Genomic DNA, 22,421 nt, shown 5'->3' with positions numbered 1-22,421 from the left:
GGAAGAAGTCTCTCGGGTACGCACCCTGTGCTACCACTTAATGTGGAAAAGACATGCCGAGGGCTGTTTGTGCCTGTGTCCAATTTTCCTCAGAGGAAAACAATTTTTTGGGTAGTAAAATACATGTAATTAAATTCCCCCTTTAAAACATTTGGCTAATTGGTGACATTAAATACACGCGCCCTGCTGTGCAACCCTCACCAGCTGACATCCAGAACCCTTGCACCCTGCAGTATGGGAACTCTGCACCTGTTAAACAGTCGCTCCCGGTTCTGCCCTTCCCCGGCCACTGACAACCACCATTCTGCCGTCCCTGTGAATTTAACTGCTGCACGTGGGTGGACTCAGACAAGTATTTGTGCCAGGCTTATACCACTTGTGTATCCTTAAGGTTTACCCACACTGTAGCATGTGTCAGAATTTCTTTCCAAGGCTGTGTGTTATCCACTGTAAGGATATACTCAGCCAAGTGCTGCAATGACATTTTCATCAACGGACCTCACGTGAATTTATCCCTTCTAGCCAATTGTGTGGTAGGCTATTTTGTGATGCTAACACAAGGATGAAGTGAGCTAATGGCTCATTTCTCAGAAGCTATCCCTGTTAAGCTACACATGACCATATACATTTGGCTGTTGTGAATACTATGTTAAGGATTCTTTTTTCTCTGTCACACACTATTTTACTTTAGTTCATTCTTCCAATTGAGGTATATTTTAGGTACAATGCAGTACATCTTTAAAGCATCCAACTCAATGAGTTTTGACATATGTATCCATTCATGAAGTCATCATCGCAATCAAGACAATGAACTCAGCCATAGTCCCCCAAGTTTCCTTTAGCTTCGTTATGAAGCCCAGGCCCTCCCATCCCTGTCTCCCAGGCAAGCACTGAGTAACTTTTTACAGATTACATGTGTTATGTTTGCTTTTTCCTCTTGGTGAGGTCTGCCTTCTTCTACTCAACACGATTAATACTGATCCATATTGCTGTATCACTAATCCTCCTTCATAGATGATACCACAGTTTATCTAGTCACCTGATAGCATTTGGGTTGTCTGCAGTTATAAAGCGACTCTGAACATCTGCTTATTACGAAGAAACCACAGCAACAAAAAACCTTGGCTGTGGACCCTACTTTCAATGCAGGGATTTCAGACCTGTCAAAATCACACAGTTCTTCAAGTTTAATGGGTAATTTGGATCCTTTCAGGACTGAATCTTTTACATATAAAGCAAAACCATTTGGACAGCACATCCTTTATTGGGTAAGGTTTTCACTTAAAGAAGTCAGCTCAACACCAGATCCGTGGGAGGAACTGCTGTGGCGGTGCTATGTACATTCTGAAACCTGGGCAAGCACAGAACTCGGGCCTCAGGCCTTCGGTGTGCGGATCGTCGTGCAGTGCCTCTCCATCCCCCCCCCCCCCCCACCCAGAGCACACCGGGAGTCCAAACCTGTCTCAGAATCCTAGCAGCAGCTCTAGCCACCGCACGCCAGTCACTCACAGGAGACCGTACTCTCTGTTCCTTCTCCACCTGACTGCTGTGAGGAATTAAAACAATTATATAGACACTAAGCCAACACAAAAACCATTGAAGAAGACATGAATGGTGGTCCAGGAGGCAGCCAGATTTGAGACAGAACCAAATCATGAGGCGTGAAGGCTCCCCAGGTCATTGAAGAGCTGTCACTCTTGAAATTAAATTAGTTATGTCTTTTAGAGAATCTTCCACATGAAGTCTTGCCACCAATGTTATCCTACAAGTAAGCTAAACATTTGAGCATCTCCCCTCAATAAATTATCTCCTTCCTAAAAAAAAATTAAAGATAACATTTTAAAGGGTGAGACAAGTGGTATACAATGAGAAAAGTACTTTATTCAGTGCAAATTTTTCAGCTGTATTCATAATTACAGTACAAAAAATTTCCCTTCTTGCTAAGTAGTTTTGTTGTTTTACTTAAATAATTAGCTTTAAGAAAAAAGTGAAAATGCAAAACCTTATATTCCTTATGTGTATGTCTACATATGTACATATATGCATATGTGTGTCTGCTTTTTCATATGAACCGCTCAAAATAATTTCAAAACACATTCTTTTTTGCATTTAAAAGCAAGCATCCTTTTAAATATTTAGAAACTCCAGAGGTGGTGGCTTTAGTGGAATTTTTCCCAGAGTAAATTTCTTGGATTGAAATTGTTCCAGTTCTTCTGCTGTTAGCTGATCCTTGGCTGTAAATAACACGTTATCTTTTGTGACAATGACATTTGATACTGGGAGAGGGGTGGAGATGCTGCCATTTCCAAAGATGTCATTAGATGGCTTAGAGAACGCAGTCTGTGACTGTGAGCTCACATGACCAAAACCAGCCACAGAACCGCCACTGCCACAGGCTGGGGCTGCTGGGGCTCCGGCTGGGCCTGCCGCCAAGGAAGACGGAAATCCTGAAAATCCTGGCGATCCAAAGTTGGAAGCTGCAGGGCTTTTAAATGAAAATGAAGCAGCAGATGTGACTTCAGGTTTCCCAAATCCGAAAGTTGGAGTGGAAGTAGAGATGGCAGAACCGGCAGAGGGGACTGCTCCAAACGTTGGAGGACCCCCAAACACTGACTGGCTTCCAGAAGGGGCAGTGCCAAATCCAGAGTTTAGTTTAAAGCTAAAGACCTGAGCATTATTACTGCTGTTTTTCACTGGAAAACCTGCAAAATACAGGAGGAAAAATCTATTACAGTCAGAAGACAAGGCTATGTTATACTCCCTGCTGTCCTTATTTCTGCCATGTTTTGAGGTTGGGAAGTTAGAACACACTAACCCCACAGCCCTGTCTCTTCTACTATGGGCCTCATTTCCACTCTGGTTTACCCCAACCCCAAGGAAAAGCTAAGGGAACAGGGGGTGGACTTCACCAGCAGCTTGTCACCCCATCTCACAGCTGTAATGACAGTGCCCTGCTGGTACACAGAGCAACAGAAACCTCCCGAAAGTGCTGCCACCATAGTTACATATTCTTGTGAAACTCCTGAAATAATCATTCCCCAATCGTAGGATCCTTTAAACATCATGCCCATTCTGGCCTTGCTCACACAAATGCTTGACAAGCCAGTTCTTCCATGCTGCCTAATGTAAGGTGGGAGAATCTGCATGGGTGATTCGGCTTTATAACTTGAAGCCTTTTAAGTTCGACTTTTCTAAATCAGTGAAGGTCTGCATGTATCACTTACCTGGTGATCCAAAGGTTGTTGTTTGCCCACTGCCAAATCCAAACGTAGGGGCTGCTTGATTCATTCCATCCTTTACATCAGAGAGCTTTAAAAAAAAATGGTATGCAAATAATAAAGTACCTTTCCTCCACACTGTACAGCCAAATTCAGTTTTTAAAATATGTGTTTATAAAAGTGTGAAATTGTGTGCTAAATGTTTAGCCTTGTGGTCAAGTTGCTGGTTAGGATGCCTGAATCCCATGTTGGAATCCTGGGTTCGAAACCCACCCTGGTGCTTATTCTAGTTTCCTGCACCCTGGGAGGCAACAGGTGACGGCTCAAGTAATTGGGCCCCTGTTGCCCATGTAGGAGACCTGGACTGAGTTCCCAGCTCCCAGCTGTAGCCTGACTCAGTCTTGCCCATTGCAGGTAAACAAGCAGATGGGAGCCTGTTGGTCTGTCTCGCTCAAACAAGTGTGCGTGTGTGTGTGTGTGTGTGTGTACCATATATATAAGGTTTAATGTGTTTAATTGTTTAACATGGAAAAAGTGCCCATAATATGATGTTGAAAAGGATAGGATATAATTCAAATACTGGATAAACAATGTAATTATAGCTACTAATAATATAAATATATATAGAAAAATGTACATCAGTAAGTTAATAGTGATGGTCTCTGTTTGATGAATTCTAACTGTTTCTTTTAAAAAAAATTATTTATTTGAAAGGCAGAGTTACATAGAAAGAGGAAGAGACAGACACACATAGAGAAATCTCTTCCATTTGCTGGTTTACTCCCCAATGTGGACTGAGCCAGGTTGAGGCCAGAAACCTGGAACTCCATCCAGGTCTTCCACGTGACGGGCCATCTTCCACTGCTTTTCCAGGCACATTAGCAGGGAACTCTAACCCATGTTCATACGGGATGACGGCACTACAGGAAGCAGCTTAACCCACAATACCACAATGCCAGTCCCTGAGGGAGTTATCTGTGTTTTTTAAAAAATTTCTACCGTGAGCATGTATAATCACAAAGATAGCTTATTCTTATTTACTTCCACATGTGTGGCAAGAAACCTGTTATTTCAGCCATTACTGCTGTCTTACAGAGTCTGTACTGGCAGAAAGTTGGGGCCAAGAGCAAGAGCTGGGAATCAGATGCAGACCTTCCAATGCGGGCAGGCATCTTATCTGCTAGGCTAAACACCTGTACCCATGGGGCATGGGTATATACACGTACATACATACTTTATTTATTCACTTATTTGAAAAGTAGAGCAACGGGGGGTGGGGGGAGGGGGAGGGGGAAGGGGGAAGAGAGACAGAGATCTTTCATTGTTGGTCCCTGCCCCAAAAGGTGGCAATAGCCAGGGGTGGGTCAGGCCAAAGCCAGAAGCTAGAAACTCCATACTGTTCTCCCACACGGATGACAAGAGCCCAAGTAGTTGGGCCATCTTCTGCTGCCTTCCCAGGCGCATTAGCAGGGAGATGGATGGGAAGCAGAGCAGCTGGGTCGCAAACTGGCACTCTGATTTGGTTGCAAGCGGCAGCTTAACCTGCTGCACTACATCATCAGCCCCCAGAAAAATATTCTTGATAGTACACTTTGATATCTATATTATAAGGGAAGATCTGCATTTATTAAGAAATCTAGGGGCTGGTGCTGTGGTACAGTGGGTTAAAGCCCCCGTCTGCAGTGCTGGCATTTCATATGGGCACGGGTTCGTGTCCCAGCTGCTCCACTTCCGATCCGGCTCTCTGCTATGGCCTGGGAAAGCAGTAGAAGATGGCCCAAGTCCTTGGGCCCCTGCACCCATATGGGAGACTTGGAAGAAGCATCCTGGCTCCTGGCTTTGGATCAGCTCAGCTGTGGCCATTGCGGCCATCTGGGGAGTGAACCAGTGGAATGGAAGACCTCTCTCTCTGTCTCTACCTCTCTCTGTAACTCTTATCTTTCAAATAAATAAAATAAATCTTAAAACAAAAAGAAATCTAGACAATAGGAGAAAGAGACCTCTATAGGATATGCAATTTAATGCTTGAATATAATTATCTCATTAAACAGTTACTACTGGGGCCGGCGCTGTGGCATAGTGGGTAAAACCACTGCCTGCAGTGCTGACGTCCCACATAGGCACCGGTTTGAGTCCTGGCTGCTCAATTTCTGATCCAGCTCTCCGGTATGGCCTGAGAAAGCAGTGGAAATCGGCCCAAGTGCTTGGGACCCTGCATCCATGTGGGAGACCCAGAAGAAGCTCCTGGCTTCAGATCAGCACGGCTCCGGCCGCTGCGGCCATTTGGGGAGTGAACCAGCAGATGGAAGACCTATGGCTCTCTGCAACTCTGCCTTTCAAATAAATAAATCAATCTTTTAAAAAAAAGAGGCTACTACTAAAATCCATTGAACATTTCCTTTTCCCCTGCTAGTCCCTGCTGAGGGAGGTCTCTCACCCCCGAAACCTCCGCCTCCCTTTCCGGGAGCTTCTCCCTGACTCCTCCCTCCGAGAGGCCTTTCCTGAGCAAAGGACGCTCCAACAGCTTTTTTTTTTTTTTTAAAGAAAAAAACAAAAAACTTTACTTAGAGGTATAGATTTTACACAATAAAGTGCACCATTTTTGGTACATATTTCAAAGAGTTTTGACAAACTACCTCGATCAAGATTTAGAACATTTCCGTCACTGTGGCTGACAGCTGTGCGGAGGGTCACACAGATGGAAGCAGGCAGCACGTACTTTTCGCTCTTAGGTTTGACTCTGCTCCCTCGGTTTGCTCTTCATTAGCAGGAAAACAGATGAACACGTTCTAGCACATCCATACAGTAGGTCACCACCCCGCAGGCAGACGGAAGGGGCTGCCACACATGCTAAGGCAGCGATAGGTGGGCTGTTCCAGACCCCTACCCACAGAGGGGCCCGAGGACACCAGCCAAGAGCTCGGGATTTCCGGCTCCAGGTTCTTTGGATCAGTTTCCCTTCTCCAGCTCTCATTACTGACTACAGGCCACTCTCACCTAGGGACAGGCCACTTCCAAGATGGCCCACTCAATTCCAATGGCACAGCAGCTGAAAGGGGAAGGAACCAGCCTGGGCATGGCTGTACACTGGCTAGGAAGCAGGTATGCAAGGGAGGGGAGGACGCTGCGACGGTCAGCAATTGCTGTTAGGCAGATACCACTCCCGGGACTTTTACAGCAGAAGCTTTAAACTGCTGGAGGAACTGGGGTTACTAGGTTACTAACATTCTGAATGTAAATTTCTTGCTTTTTTTTTTTGCAAAGATTTATTTATTTACTTGTGAGACAGAGTTACAGAGGGAGGGAGAGACAGAGAGTTATGTCTTCCATTTGCTGGTTCACCCCCCAAATGCCACAAGGGCTGGAGCTGGGCTGATCCGAAGCCAGGAGACAGGAGCTTCCTCCAGGTCTCCCACGTGGATGTAGGGCCCAGGGACTTGGGCCATTATTCATTGCTTTCCTAGACCATTTGCAGGGAGCTGGATTGGAATTGGAACAGCCAGGACTCGAACTGGCACCCACATGGGATGCTGGCGTTGCAGGCAGATGCCTAACCTACTATGCCACAGTGCTGGCCCCCAATTTCTTGTTTTAAAATAACGTTCTTAAGGATTTTTTTATGGGGTAGAAAAATCACAATTTTATTGACAGAAATAGAAAAGCAAACTTGCTATAGTCAGGACCATGGATCTGTGGAGACAGGTGAGCATACAAGGGGCCTTTGGAAAGTTTGTAGAAAAATGGAATTAAAAGGTAAATGGATTTGGAGTACAATGTTTTCATAATACATTTTGCAAGAACGTTCTGAAGATCCTTTCTAAGTCTTCTAGCAGCATTTCTGTGGCTGACTAGGAACCCACTACGGTGAGTATCTTTCAGTCACTCAAGTGCACGTTAGTCTGTACATTCCTGTCACTTTTCAAAGTAACTTTTCTTAAGAACTCAGGTAACTTTAAATACTTGAATTTATGAAATATTTTCCAATTCTCAAAACTAGTACTACTAAAGTTAAAAACTATGGGGCAGGCACTGTGGCGCAGTGGGTTAACGCCCTGGCCTGAAGCACTGGTGTCCCATATGGGCGTCAGTTCGAGACCCGGCTGCTCCACTTCCGATCCAGCTTTCTGCTATGGCCTGAGAAAGCAGTAGATGGCCCAAGTCCTTGGGCCCCTGCACTCGTGTGGGAGACCTGGAAGAAGCTCCTGGCTCCTGCCTTCGGATGGGTGAGCTACAGCAATTGCAGCCAATTGGGGAGCGAACCATTGGATGGAAGACCTCTCTCTTTCTCTCTGACTCTCCTCTCTCTGTGCAACTCTGACTTTTGAATAAATAGATAAATCTTTAAAAAAATAAAGTTAACAGCTTGACTCTAAAAAGCATAATCATCTCTGCTTTCCAACTGAGAACAGATGAAAATGCCAGGGCCTAGATTCTCAGTGTTGTTATGCTGGGAATACAGGCTTTATAACTCTCAAGAGAGAATGCTTGCTTTGCTCCCCAAACGCAAGGTGAAGCAGACTCTGCAGCACAGGCAGCAGGCCAGCTACTTCCCTGAAGTCTGCTGATACTCACCAAAGCCGCCTGAGTTGAGGCATTTATATTTTTCAGCTCATTTACCCTGTTCCTCCACTGATTAATTAACTGTTGGACAGAATTTAGCTGAAGAGAGAAGAGAAAAAAATGATGATTCAGTATTGGATGTATGTTAGTCTCTTCAATAACAACTTCATCAAAATCAAGGAAAGTTTCTCTAACAGTTCTCTGGTGCATTAACCTGCAAAACCTGCATTGATCCCACCCTGATTCGCCATGGATACTCCAGCGCTAGTCCCTCTCCCTGCTCTTCCACTCCTTGTATCACCTAGTTAAGGATCACTAGCACCTGGCAGCAGAGTGCGTGACATTTGGATGGGAGCTGAACATGTGTACTAGTTGAAATGCATGATCATGACTGCAGACAACAGAAAAACACAAAATTTAGATTGTTTCTGTTAGGAACGCCAACTTTTCCTAGCCCATATTTTTACTGTTATCTGTTTTTTGGTATTTGATGTAAGGGTGTTGATCCGTATCATCGACTGCATCTTACTTAACTGTTTTTCTAGCAGTCATCATGGGATCTGCACCGAACAGATCCTTAATAAATGTCTGTCAAAAGATGAAAGGGTTTGATTTTTAGGCTGATTGCTGGGTAATTCATTTATAACAAAAATTATATTCCTAGTCACTACAGTCAAAATGCATTATCATTATAGATTACCAACAAATTTCAAAGAACCTAATTTAGAAAATAAAAATAGCCTGTCCTGAAGAAAATGACAGACCTCAGCAACTCTGCAACACACAAGCAAGCCACTCCAAAGACACAGTAATGAACAGCTCGTCTGTTATTGAGGTAGATGAATAGGAAACAAACTTACATAACTCTGTAAGTTATTGCTGGTTAAGAAGTTATGGTATTCAAGCCTCAACTCCTCTGGTGATATGTCTGTAAAACCTGAAGTGAGGAATCAATTGGAATCTTTAAGATCAATATTAATAATTTTGATAGTAAAGCTAAAGGTGCTAGACAAGAAAATATGCTAATGTTGATTATTAGAAAACTCTCATAAGCATAAGGAGAAACTGAAAGCCTATCACTTATCTCATGTTTAGTAAACTACAAAATTAGAATCAGAGTGGGTTATTTGGTCTTTCATTGGGAAGAATTTTCTCAAGAAATGAAGTAGGAATAACAAAGGAAAATATTTGAACACATACATTCATACTTCTGTCCAAAAACATCCTGTCAGAAACCACAATAAACAAAATTAAATGACAAATAGTAAACTCAGAAAACTATTCTTGTAATATCCATGACAAAAGAGCTAATTTCAGTGTATGAGTAGTTCTCACAAATTGGTAAGAAAAATAATATGGGCAAGAATGCATAGGCAATTTACAAAAAAGAAATCAAATAGTAAATAAATAAAATAGCTAAATTTTTAAAATGCAACTTAAAATAGTGATAAAATGCATATTTACTGGACTGGCAAAAATTAAAAACAGATATTTATTGTTTCTGATATGGGAAATGTATAGTCTCCTAAATTACTATTAAGGGAACAGAACAGTTTTTCTTGGGGAAAAATTGTCAATGAGCATCACCAGGTCCTAAAATGCTCACACTCTGACTTATAATAAAATTTCTAAGACTTAACCTCTGAAGATAATTATATATATATAAACACAGGGTGTTATATGTAAGGATTTCATCCCAGGATTTTAGTAACAGACAAACTGCAAACAAAAAAGAACACAAAACCAGATTAGGGTCCTAATTTTTTTTTTTTTTTTTTTTTACAGGCAGAGTGGACAGTGAGAGAGAGAGACAGAGAGAGAAAGGTCTTCCTTTGCCGTTGGTTCACCCTCCAATGGCCGCCGCTGCAGCCGGCGCACCGTGCTGATCCGATGGCAGGAGCCAGGATCCAGGTGCTTTTCCTGGTCTCCCATGGGGTGCAGGGCCCAAGCACCTGGGCCATCCTCCACTGCACTCCCTGGCCATAGCAGAGAGCTGGCCTGGAAGAGGGGCAACCGGGACAGAATCCGGCGCCCCAACCGGGACTAGAACCCGGTGTGCCGGCGCCGCAAGGTGGAGGATTAGCCTATTGAGCCACGGCGCCGGCCTAGGGTCCTAATTTTATATTCATATATATAAACAAGAAATATATTTGTGAGTATATACAATATCTTTGTAATATTAGGTGATTTTCATTTTATTTACATATTCCTATGCTTTTCCAAATTTTCTACAGCTATGTCTTATAATTGAAAGCTTATTAAGAAAGGAAAGCATGTGTTTGAGTTATTTTCTAGAGAATTAACGCAGACATAATTAACTCCAAGAATACAAATAACTCCAAAGACCTGTGCCTCAGAGTAAAGATTAAACATTCAAGTCGGGACCCTGGATGGCCTCCAGTGACTTGTCCTTCCCACACCTATCAACTGCTCAGCCCAAAGCACTCAGGAGTCATCTTGGATATCTCTTTTCTCATATTTAATCAGCATCGTGCTAGTTCTAGCTCTGAAACGGCCTGAATTTGACCAATTCTGTGAATAATTTCAATGCCGTCCTCAACAGCAATCACCTACTTCTCTCCCTGCCTCTACTCCTGTCTCTGCTCCCAACAAATTATTTTTGTTTTCACACAGCAGCCTGAGCAAGCATTTCCTGACTGGAAAGCACCGTCTCCGTCTCCTGCTCTTCAGGGCTGCCCGCCCAGGGTAATTAGGCCCAATGAGACGTGACCTGGCTTCTTCTGTGACCCTAAGTCATACTACTCTCTGCCTTGTTTACTCCCCTCCAGCGATTCAGGCCTCAGCTGTTCTTCTACAAGGCCACTCTTATTCCCAACTCAGGGCTTTTGAATCCCCTATGCTACTGCCAGGAATGTTCTCTCCAAATCTTCCCATAACCACTACTTTCTCATCACTCAGAACTCAGTTCCAATCCCACTTTATAAGAAAGGATAACCACTCTATCTAAATTAACACTGTTCCCCTAGCTACTTTCTATACCTTCCAGGTATAGCTCAACCAGGGTTCCTCTTCTGAACCACAGAACACAGGAAATAATTTGTGCTATTTTCTCAATTCCTGCAAGGGTGGTACAGAAGTAGCATCACTCTAGCTGCACAGGAAATTAATTCATTCTAAACAACAGATGCCTAAGGACAGTGGTACAGAAAAACAGTTGGTCTCAGGATCTATTTACATTCTTAAGAACCATTAAGAAGGAAAAAACCCTTAAAAGACCCCAAAGATCTGTGTTTTACATATATAGATAACTCCCACATTTGAAATGTAAACAGAGGAATTTGGAAAATATTTGTTCAATCATTTACAAGAAGCCACTTACATATCCATTTAAATGAAAAAACTATCTTCCAAAACAAAAAATACCTAGAGAGATGAACAGCATTGTTTTAGGTTTGGAAATCTTGTTTTAGCCTCTGCATTCACTCTGTTGCCAGAAGCTGTTCTGGCCGAAGTGTATGAAGAAAAGCTGGACTCCGGAAAGGAAGATCTAAACGGCCTTCACAGATAACTGGATATTCTGATATTGTAGCAAAATGTGACAAGTGGTAGTTTCCTAAAGGTTAGCTATAATGTGGACTTAAGCCATATTAAGACTTTTAGGGGGCTGGCGCTGTGGCGTAGGGCGTAGCGGGTAAAGCTGCCGCCTGCAGTGCCAGCATCCCATATGGGCGCCAATTCAAGACCTGGCTGCTCCATTTCTGATCCAGCTCTCAGCTATGTCACGGGAAAACAGTAGAAGATGGCCCAAATCCTTGGGCCCCTGCACACACATGGGAGACCCAGAGGAAGCTCCTGGCTTCAGATCGGCATAGCTCCAGCCATTGCAGCCATCTGGGGAGTGAATCAGTGGATGAAGGACCTCTCTCTCTCTGCCTCTCCTTCCCTCTCTGTGTAACTCTGACATTCAAGTAAATAAATAAATCTTTAAAAAAAAAAAAAAAAGACTTAGGTGGCTGGTGCTGTGGCATAGTGGGTAAGGCCGCCGCCTGCAGCGCTGCCATCCCATGTGGACACCGGTTCAAGTCCTGACTGTCCCACTTCCTACCCAGCTCTCTGCTATGGCCTGGGAAAGCAGTAGAAGATGGCCCAAGTCCCACTATGGCTGTTGCAGCCATTTGGGGAGTAAACCAGCAGATGGAAGACATTTCTCTCTCTCCCTCTCTGTAACTCTTTCAAGTAAATAAATAAATCTTAAAAAAAATAGACTTTAGTACCATTATATTAAAATGCACTGTTTTATCTTGTATGTAGAATGGACTTTTCAGCCATGCAAACATTTATAACGTCACACACAGGATCACTGGGAAAATACAGTGACTTATGTAGAACTTCTGAGTGTTGGCATATAACGTTATACAGTACCAAAGAGTCACAACTATTAATGTCACTTATCTCACCAGAAGAGACTTTAAGTACTGAGAAACCACATTGCTCATAGTGACAGAAAAGATTCTAGTTTTTGCTTGAAAGCTTGAATTTTGTTCCTGGCAATAATCACTGTTAGTTGTTTTCTCTGAAGGCACAAGCTCACTTCATTTTTTTTTTTTTTTTGGACAGGCAGAGTGGACAGTGAGAGAGAGACAGAGAGAGCTCACTCCATTTTTTAAGAACGTGTCTGCCAAATACCCAAGTCTGAATAACCATAGCTGTCATTCTTACAAATAAAAATGGACAAAAAGTGGCTGGCTTGGCTCACAAATCAGCCAGCCATGTTTCCCTGGAGACAACCATAACACTTACACATGAGGAAGAGGCGACTGTGGGCTTGTCACCAGTGACACTGAGAATTGTTTTTAAAAAGTTACGTACTCAGGGGGCCGGCACTGTGGCGCAGTGGGTTAAACCCTGGCCTGAAGCACCGGCATCCCATGTGGGTGCCAGATCAAGACCTGGCTGCTCCACTTCCTGTCCCGCTCTCTGCTATGGCCCAGGAAAGCAGCAGAAGATGGCCCAACTCCTTGGACCCCTGCACCCACGTGGGAGACCAGGAAGAAGCTCCTGGCTTCGGAGCAGCACAGCTCTGGCCGTTGCAGCTGTCTGGGGAGTGAACCATCGGATGGAAGACCTCTCTCTCTCTCTCTCTCTCTGCAACTCTGATTTTCAAATAAATAAATAAATCTTTTAAAAAAAAGTTATATACTCAGGGGTGAAGATTTAACAACATCAACCATTTTTACCTTTCCTGGGGGACACTGTGGAGTTCAAAAGGCATTTACAAGGTCTTATTCTGAGTGCTAGGTTCTACAAGCAGTCTGCTGTCTTTGCTTTGACTACGCTGAAATTTAAGCAGTCTTATCCAACAGTGCTTTGGCATCAATAGTAAAGCATCGGTGTGGTGAAAATGGCAATTAATGAAAATGTTTCTAAACGTGTCCAGACCCTGAAAGGCTCTCAGGGGTAGGGATGCCAGATTTAGGAACTAAAAATACAGGACGTGGGGCTGGCGCTGTAGCATAGCGGGTAAAACCACCTCCTGCAGTGCCGGCATCCCATATGGGTGCTGGTTCTAGTCCTGGCTGCTCCACTTCCAATCCAGCTCTCTGTTATGGCCTGGGAAAGCAGTAGAAGATGACCCAAGTCCTTGGGCCCCTGCACCCATGTAGGAGACCCAGCAGAAGCTCCTGGTTCCTGGATTTGGATAGGCCAGGCTCCGGCCTTTGTTGGCACTTGGGGAGTGAACCAGCAGATGGAACCTCCCTCTCTCTCTCTCTCTGCCTCTGCCTTTCTGTAACTCCATCTTTCAAATAAATAATCTTAAAAAAAAATCAAAGAAAAGAGGCCACTGATAAATTTTACAGAAAAAAAATATACAAGACACCCAGTTAAATCTGAATTTCAGCCATTCAAACACTTCTTTAGTCTAAGCGTGTCCCAAATATTTTGGGCTGTATATATACTAAGAATGCTATTCTTTGTTTATGAGAAATTTAAATTTAATAGGATGTCCTGTATTTTTATCAGGCAACTCTATTCAGGGTTCCACTTTCTTTATTTTGAGACTCACTTCTTTAGGGTGATAGATACTATGTTTAATTCTGAACTGATGAAAACTACTTCATTACTAATTAAGTATTAATTCTTACATGGACTAAAGTCTTAATATTTTATTTCCTTTATAGAAATATCACTGTCTGAAATTCTCTTATTTCTCTGCATTACCTCTTGCCTTTCTCTGCCAAGAACATAAGCTTTGCAAGGGAGGAATCTGTACATCATCCAGTCACCCCAAACTTTGAGCATGGCCCAGCACAGAAGAAATTCAATGCCAACTTGCTGAATGACTGAGTAACTAGAGTGCTGTGTCGCAAATGCACACAGAATGAGTGAGCAGGATGACAACAGCGGAGGCCCCTGAGTTTTGGGTACTGACTGCGGGAGTTCTCTCTGCTATATACCTGCTGTTTCCTTACCAGGTTGATGGTCCAGGACCACCAAGGTGGGTGGAAAAACCTGGATGGAGGTCTAAGTTTAAGATCATAAAGGGCTTAAGGACTATGGACAAAAGAAAAAGGGAAAGGGATATTCTAAAGGAAGGCATCTTGTCCAAACTCTCCTAATGGTAACTGTTCGTGGTTCATTTATTTGGCATGATCTTATTTTTGGAAAATAACAGCTTTAGAACACATTTTTAAGGTACCTAACTTCTCAGTTACCTGAAATATTAGACTGCCTTTTGACTGGTGAATAAACAGAAAACATCCACTGCCCAGATGACTTCCAAACCACCATATCTTTTATAATTCCTTCCCTAAAAAAAAAAGAAAAAAAATAGAGTAAAAGATCTTTTTTACATCCTGTTTGCTAAAATTTATCATTTACAATTTTCGATGACTGAAATCTTAAATTCTACTAAACATAATTTTAGATTTCTTTGCTTATATTTCCTAAAGAATGTTTTTAAAGCAGCTTACAGAAATCTGAACTACAGGGGTGAGTGTGCGGCACAGCAGCTGCAGCCCTGCTTGGGACGCCTGTATCCCGCACTGCAGGGCCTGGTTTGAGTCCCGGCTACTTCGCTTCTGATCCCGCTTCCTGCTAGTGTACACTGTGGATGCAGCAGATGGTGACTCAAGTACTTAGGTCCTCCCAGCTAATCTGGTGGGAGACCTGGTCTGAGTTCTGAGCTCCTGGTTTTGGCCTACTCTAGTCCAGTCATATTTGTTGCAAGCACTTGGGGAGTGAACCAGTGGGTGGAAACCTCTGACTCTCTCTGCCTTTCAAATAAAATTAAAAAAAAAAAAAAAAAAAAGAGAAAGAACTGTATTTTATAGCTATATTATTTATAATGTCAGAGAAGTCAGTAATTTTGATTTTTAAAACAATGACCCATTAAGAAATATACTTAAAAACTATCACAGATAGCATTTTTAAAGAACTAGAAATAATAAAATACAATACACTAATTTTAATCTTTCTTTGTTAATTATAATTAACATCAGTGAACATTTAACTAGGAACAGCAGAAATGATACAGAATTATACAATTTTCAAAGTGGGTTACAGAACTTTAGAGATCATTTTTTCCAATTCTCATATTTTGCATAATGGAAATAGATTTATATCAACAGTTATTTTGTGGCAAAGCCATGGAAAGATCTGATTCTTTCTTTTTCTTTTTTTAAAAGATATATTCAATTTGAAAGGACAGAACGGCTGGAGCTGAGCTGATCCCAAAGCCAGGAGCCAGGAGCTTCTTCCATGTCTCCCATGTGGATGCAGGGGCCCAAGCACTTGGGCCATCTTCCACTGCTTTGCCAGGTGCATTAGCAGGGAGCTGGATCGGAAGTAGAGCAGCTGGGACTCAAACAGCACCCATATAGGATGCTGGCACTGCAGGCGGCGCTTTAACCTGCTGTGCCACAGAGTCGGCCCCGAAGGGTGTTTATACTAATGCAAGAAATTCTGAAAATCATGCATAACTTTTTCATGATATGCCTTTTCATGAACCTTTTGAAGATTCTTTCATCAGAGATCTCCAAGATCACAAGCTGTTTTAAATCACCTTGTACTTTGTAAAGAACTCATCCTTTACAATGAACTTGCACAGGAAGAACTTCAGAAAAATAGTCACAATACAGTATCATCAGCAGAAAGTGGGAAAAGCATGTGCAGCCCAGAGCAGGCATTCTGCTCATACGGAAAGGTAATATATTTTTAAGTGAAATAAAATCTAGGGTGAGATATAGCAAATCAGTGGTTAGCTCTGAGTTACAGGATCATGGGTGACTTTTTACCTTTTTGCTTATTCTGATTTTTAAAATTTATCTACTTATTTATTTTAGAGGCAGAGAGACAGAGACAGAATTCCCACGTGCCGGTTCACTCTCAAAATGCCTGCACCACACCAGGACTGGTCTGGACTGAAGCTGCCTCCCAGTGGGTGCATGGCAGGAAGTCAGAGACAGGAACAGAGCCAGAACTCAAAGCTGGGCATGCCAACATGGGATGTGGATTTCTTAACTGCTAGACCTAAGGCCTACTCTATACTTTGATTTTTTTAAATAGTGGTTTATTTCTTTTAAAAGAAAACACTTTTAAAAAAGAAATTTGTTATTTATATTTATTTATTTGAAAGACAGAAACAGAGGCAGATCTTCCATCTGCCCATTCATTCCCCAGATGTCCACAATAGCTGAGGCTGGACCAGAATGAAGCCAGGAGCCCAGAATTCAATGTGGGTTTCCTACATGGGTATTAGGGAACCAAATATTTGAGCCATCATCTGCCTCCTCCCAGGGTGCACATTAGCAAGAAGCTGAAATGGGAAGCAGACCTGGGACTTGAACCCAAGTGCTCCAATATGGAAAGTGGGCACCAAATGTTCACGGCATACTCTGATTGTTTAACAGTGAGTTGTTTCTTTTTTCAAGAAAACACTGCAAGTGCTTTTGGGAACAACAACAACAACGAAACGGGGAGTAACTTTCCTGAAGGCTTTCACTTACAGAAGTTTCTTTTCGTCTTCCTGCCCATGAGAGCTAAGTGAAGCAAAGGAGTTCTCAGATAATCCGAAGCCCCTGCTCCTGACAGAGGCAGCTCCAGCGTCAAAGGCACGGGCAGCCGGCCCTTCTTGCTCTCTGCTGCCTCCCCATGGCGCAGACTGGGAAAAACTGGATGGCTGGATAACATTGGAGTATCTCTGGCTGCTAGCATTCCAACCACGTCTGTTATTACCTAAAATAAACAAAATTAACAATTTCACTGGTAACTCCTCTTTCAAAATCTCTAACATTTTCATTATGTTTCATCTTGTTATGTGTTGACATACACATAAGGTTTGATAAGGACAACATTCTACTACAATATTAGCAAATCATACTGTGGTCTCATGGCATTTTTGTGTATTAAGAGAGGATTGAAAATCCTTAGAAAAATAATGATAGTAGGTTCAGCTGACACAGATCTATTACACCGGAAGCTCGTTGTGGATAAAAAACTGTGTTTTTGTCATTCTTTGCTCCTACAGGGTCTGAGAAAACACTGAATAAATGGACCAAGAATAAAAAAAGGACAGTGAAAAAAAAGATTAGATTCTACCCTCTGACCTTGAATAGATGCTTAAATCGATGTGCCTCAGTCTCCCTTCTCCTCCTGGGGAGACTGCAGAGGTAATTTAATATGTGGATAAAATGCACTGCGGTTCTATGAGTAGATTATTACGGGACTCTGTCCTGTGCTGACAGTCATGGTCACTCATCACTTCGCGGCTGGGGCCCAGAGAGGTAATTCACCTGTCTCTGGGCTACTCCATCAGCTATGTTAAGAGACGGGAATGATGGGAGGTGCGCCCAGGTACACAAGCGCATCGCCAACTCTTCCTGACAAACCCAGAGAGGAAAGAGGGGAGGCTGCAGCAGCAGCAGCAGACCCCCCCAAACAGGAGCCAATGGTAACTTATCTCCCCAAAGTTCCAAGTCCTCTGGGGGGTGAGGACACGACCGCAGAACCTCACCTCCTCACGCTTCTAATTCCACACACACTCTTGTTCCTAGGGGTTCAATCCACTTATCTGCCAGGGGCTACCTGCACTTTCTGCACGCACTCAGCATTCGGGGCGAGCGGGTCACGCTCACCTTCCTCGGAGTCTGGGTGCTACTTTTTCATCGGGAATAGCTCACCCCCCGACCAACTGTGCCCGACGCTAACAGGGCTGGCTCCTGAAGCGGGGACCAGCCACGCCACCACCAACGCTGCGAAAGGACAGGAGGACGGACGCGGTGGGGGGGCGAGCCCCGGGCGACCCCGCAGAGCTCGCTGGGGCCGGTGCAGCCCTTCCCAGGGCTTCCCGAGCGCGTGCGTTTCTCTGCGGTGCAGTCCCAGCTAGCATTAGAGTTCCAAAGGGGGCAGCGGCCTACCCCTCGAGGAGGAGCCCCGATTCAGACCCAAGCTGCTAGCCTCTCCGTCCAAGAAAGAATTCAGTAAACCTCGGGGTCGCGGGAAAGGGCCGCTACACGTCGGTGTACCACGCCGAGGCGCCCACCGCCGCCACGCAACCCCCCAGGAGGCCCTGACAGCCACTTCTGACCTAAACACTCTCTGTCTGGCTCGAGCGCCCAGGGCCAGAGCCAGAGCCTCGCTCGCTCCACAGATCGCCACCACGGACCAGCGCTCCGACGAGGGCGCCCGGGCACCACGCGCCGCCTGGCCCGGGAGGCCGCGATCCCCGCACGTCAGGTCACCTGAGCCGCGCTGGGCGGCGCCGGACCCCGCTTGGGGACCCACGAGGGACGCGCGGGCCCCATGTCAGGCCGTGCCCGCCCGGGAAGCGTCACCTGCAGGCTGCTGCTGCTGCTGCTGCTGCCGTGCCCCGCCAGAACCCTTGGCGCCGGGGTGTTCGTTCCAGCATCGGTCTCCAAAGCGGCACCGGCCTTGAAGGAAAAACTGACAAACGGTCATAGCGACCGCATCGCCGAGCGAGCCGTCCTCTGAGAGCGAGCGGTCCTCTGTGAGCTAGCGCAGAGACTCAAGCGACCGAAGGCGCTCAACCCCGCCACTGTGTCGTCATCTGTTCGCGCCCGGAAAAGGGCTCTTCTCCCTGGGCCCGCCCCCGGCGCGATGAGAGGCGTGGAGTTGAGCCAATAGGGTGTACGAGCGGGACGGGCCTGCCGCACTGGGTGTGGCCTGGGAAGGCGGGACGCTTGAACCGTTAAATGGAGACGGGGTGGTTACGTTGGGCCCCCGACGCCTGCGAAGATCCGGGTCCGAGATGAGAGGCGATCGCGCCCACGGAATGCGCCAAGTTAAGCACGGCCCTGCGGGAAAGTTAGTCGCGGCTCGAGGGAGCAAGTCGTTCTTGTAAATGACAGATAAAACCGGCTGGGACATTCGCAGGAAACGCTGATTCTTTGTGGGACGCGCTGCAACTGAAAAGCGTTATAACGACCTTTATCTGCTATTTTCTTACACCCCGAGAAACTTTTTAAAGGTTGCTGTTTGAAGGTCTATCAGTAAGAATGGAACCGAGGAGCGCCGGCTCGAGTCCAGGGAGAACTATTGTTCGTGCTCAAATACTTAGGATTTTGGAAACAGCTGAATCTACAGCAGCACTGGGCACTAACTACTGCTAGTAACTGGTTTATTTTATAAAAAAAAAAAAAAAAAAAAAAAATTGGGCCTGCATTGTGTCACAGTGGGTTAAGCTGCTGCCTGCAATGCCTCATCTCATGTATACACTGGTTCAAGTCCTGGCTGCTCCACTTCCGACCCGGTTATGTGCCTGGGAAAGCAGATGGCTTCCCAAGTGTGTGGGCCCCTGCCACTCGTGTTGGAGACCCGGATGGAGTTCCAGGTTCCTGGCTTTGGCCAGACCCAGCCCTTGCCATTGCAGCCATTTGGGGAGTGAACCAGTGGGTGGAAAATCTCTCTAACTCTACCTTTCAAACAAAATTTTTACAAAATATTGAGAGCCATACAGAATCAAGGGTAAGGGACTTACCACATTTGTTGGCTCACTCTGAAAAGGCTGGCAATGGCCAGGGCTGGGCCTGAAGCCAGGAGTCTGGAACTCAATCCAGGTCTCCCACATGCATGGTAGGAACCCAGTATTTGAGCCATCAGTGCTGCCTCCCAGGATCTGCGTTGGCAGGAACCTGGAGTCAGGACTCGAATCCAGGTTCTCTGATGAGGGATGCTAGTGTTTTTTTTTTTTTTTTTTTTTTTTTTTTTTTTTTTTTTTTTTTTTGACAGGCAGAGTGGACAGTGAGAGAGAGAGACAGAGAGAAAGGTCTTCCTTTTCGCCGTTGGTTCACCCTCCAATGGCCGCCGCGGCCGGTGCACCGCGCTGATCCGATGGCAGGAGCCAGGTGCTTAACCTGGTCTCCCATGGGGTGCAGGTCCCAAGCTCTTGGGCCATCCTCTACTGCCTTCCCGGGCCACAGCAGAGAGCTGGCCTGGAAGAGTGGCAACCGGGACAGGATCCGGCGCCCCGACCGGGACTAGAACCCGGTGTGCCGGCGCTGCAGGCGGAGGGTTAGCCTAGTGAGCCGTGGCGCCAGCCTAAGGGATGCTAGTGTCTTAACTGCTAGGCTGACCGCCTGCTTCTGTATTTTCTAAATAGATCAGTGTAATTCACTTTGAAACAAGTTTATGGGCAACTTTTGAAATACAGTACAAAGAAGTTTTCTGCTGAACCATTGGAATGTATGTTGCCAACCAAATACCCCATCATCCAAATAGTGTTTAAGTCCAACAAGGACATTGTGCTGTATAGCAGTAACAAACTCAAAATTAGGGCATTTTGCTGAATGTCCCAATAATGTCCTTTCCTTTAAAGTTTAGAATCATGATTGCCTTAGTCATCTTTCTGTATAGACTCTTTCAGTACCAACATTTCCTCAGTCTTTAGTTGATTTTCATAACCTTGACATGATTAGCGATTACAGTTTATATTTCTAAAGATTTACATATTTGAGAAGCAAGATGAGAAAGAGAAAGACAGAAATCTCTCAGCTGGTTCACTTTCCAAATGGCTGCAAATGGCCAGATCTGGGCTGAGTTGAAGCCAGGAGCCAGGAACTCCATTCTTGTCTCCCGTATTGATGGTGGAGACTCAGGTAGTTGGGCCATCTTCCGGGTCCTTCCCAGGCACATTAGCAGGGAGCTAGATCGGAAGCAAAGCAGCCGGGACTCCAACTCACATCCTGATGATGCCAGCATCCAAAGAGGCGGCTTAACCTGAGCACAGGTCACAGCCCCGATCACAGGTACCCTTGTAGAAGTTCTGCAATGCAGGTCTTTTAGATGTTTTATTAGGATTAGATTCAGACCATGCATCTTTGGCAGGCTCATCACAGAACTGATGCTGTGGTCTGCACTGTACCTGTTGGTTGTGCAGTTTGTCCTAGTACTTGTGACATTCACTTTCATCACTCGATTAAGATCACATCAGCCAAATTCCTCCACCATGGTTACTCCACTTGGGAGTTACTTTGAAAAAATAAAAAAAAGCTGATTCCTCACCAAACTTTGGTTCCATTCATTTATTCCAGTAAGTATGGACTCATTTGGTTTCTGATTTTATTCAATGGGTCATAGCCCATTACTATCATTTTGATGCTCAAATCATGCCCAGGTTGTATGGTGGGGGTTCCTTCAAACTCTTTTGACTTTTTTTTTTTTAAAAGATTTGTTTATTTGAAAGGCAGAGTGACAGAGAGAGGAGAGACAGAGAGAGGAGAGAGAGGGAGTGAGGAGGAGGGAGAGGGAGAGGGAGAGGGAAAGGGAGGAGGGAGGGGGAGAGAGAGAGAGAGAGAGAGAGAGAGAGAGAGAGAGAGAGAGAGAGAGAGAGAGAAATGAATCTTCCAACTGCTGGTTCACTCCCCGAATGGTTGCAATGGCTGGGGCTGAACTAAGCCAAAGCCAGGAGCCTGGAACTCCATCTGAGTCTCCTATGTGGGCAGCAGTGGCCCAAGTACTTGGGCCATCATTTGCTGCTTCCCAGGCACATTAGCAGGGAGCTGGATCAGAAGTGGAGCAGCTGGGACTCAAACTGGCACCCATATGGTAAGCCAGCATCACAGGTGGCAGCCCTACCCACTACGCCACAATGCCGGTCTTGGTATTTTATTTAATTATTTGAAAGTCAGAGTTATAGTTAGAGGGGGTAGGGGGGAGAGAGAGAAGAGAGGAGAGAGGGAAAGGGAGAGAGATACAGGTCTTCCATCCACTGGTTCACTCCTCAAATGGTTGGGGCTGGGCCAGGTTGAAGCCAGGAGCCTGGAACTCCATCTGGGTCTCCCACATGGGTGACAGGGACCGAAACACTGAACCATCCTCTGCTGCTTTCCCAAGCATATCAGCAGGGAGCTGGATTGCAAATAGAGCAACTGGGACTTGAAACAGTGCTCATGTGGGATACCACACTGGTAGCTCAATCCACTGGGCTATAGATAAAATTTTGAGTTCGCACTAACACTCACTGATTCTGCCTCCAGATCACAGGATTCACGTTATCTTCCTTCCATATTTTAACTCTTCTTTGATAGTGAGAGTCTTGGCTTCTATTTTCTTTAAAAAATTCATTTTTATTATTCACGTGTGTTGCCCAATCTCTTTGTAGCCACTAACTTCTCACCTCGCTGACAGTATGTGTAAGGTCTCTGCTGGGATCCAAGACCCCAGATG

General features: G+C 45.0%; 1 protein-coding gene across 2 annotated transcripts; it reads right to left on the bottom strand.

The window, feature by feature from the left end:
- Positions 1–1,861: 1,861 nt before the first annotated feature.
- On the bottom strand, positions 1,862–19,591 carry NUP42 (nucleoporin 42). 2 transcript variants are annotated; one of them, XM_002713713.6, is made up of 7 exons: positions 18,572–18,835; positions 16,745–16,973; positions 14,453–14,547; positions 8,639–8,715; positions 7,791–7,877; positions 3,225–3,309; positions 1,862–2,702 (listed from the first exon to the last, which is right to left on the bottom strand). In XM_002713713.6, the coding sequence occupies exons 1-7, from the start codon at positions 18,693–18,695 to the stop codon at positions 2,128–2,130; spliced, it is 1,272 nt and encodes a 423-aa protein (XP_002713759.1). In that variant the 5' UTR covers positions 18,696–18,835; the 3' UTR covers positions 1,862–2,127. The 2 variants fall into 2 exon arrangements, with proteins under 2 accessions (XP_002713759.1, XP_069915751.1); XM_070059650.2 differs by lacking the exon at positions 14,453–14,547 and having other exon boundaries at positions 18,572–19,591.
- Between the last annotated feature and the right edge of the window lie 2,830 nt (positions 19,592–22,421).

Source organism: Oryctolagus cuniculus, chromosome 16, assembly GCF_051225735.1.
Source record: "Oryctolagus cuniculus isolate XC-2025 breed Fujian yellow rabbit chromosome 16, ASM5122573v1, whole genome shotgun sequence".
NCBI lineage: Eukaryota > Metazoa > Chordata > Mammalia > Lagomorpha > Leporidae > Oryctolagus > Oryctolagus cuniculus.
The sequence above is the reverse complement of the archived record's forward strand: the minus strand, read 5'-3'. Positions and strand labels throughout refer to the sequence as shown.

Excerpts from the sequence above, each read along its gene's own strand:
- NUP42 (XM_002713713.6), bottom strand. The coding sequence starts at position 18,695 with ATGACCGTTTGTCAGTTTTTCCTTCAAGGCCGGTGCCGCTTTGGAGAC. Across the intron at positions 16,974-18,571 it reads GCAGCAGCAGCAGCCTGCAG|GTAATAACAGACGTGGTTGG; the intron begins GTGACGCTTCCC and ends TGTTTATTTTAG. Across the intron at positions 3,310-7,790 it reads CCTCAACTCAGGCGGCTTTG|CTCTCTGATGTAAAGGATGG; the intron begins GTGAGTATCAGC and ends TTTTTTTTAAAG.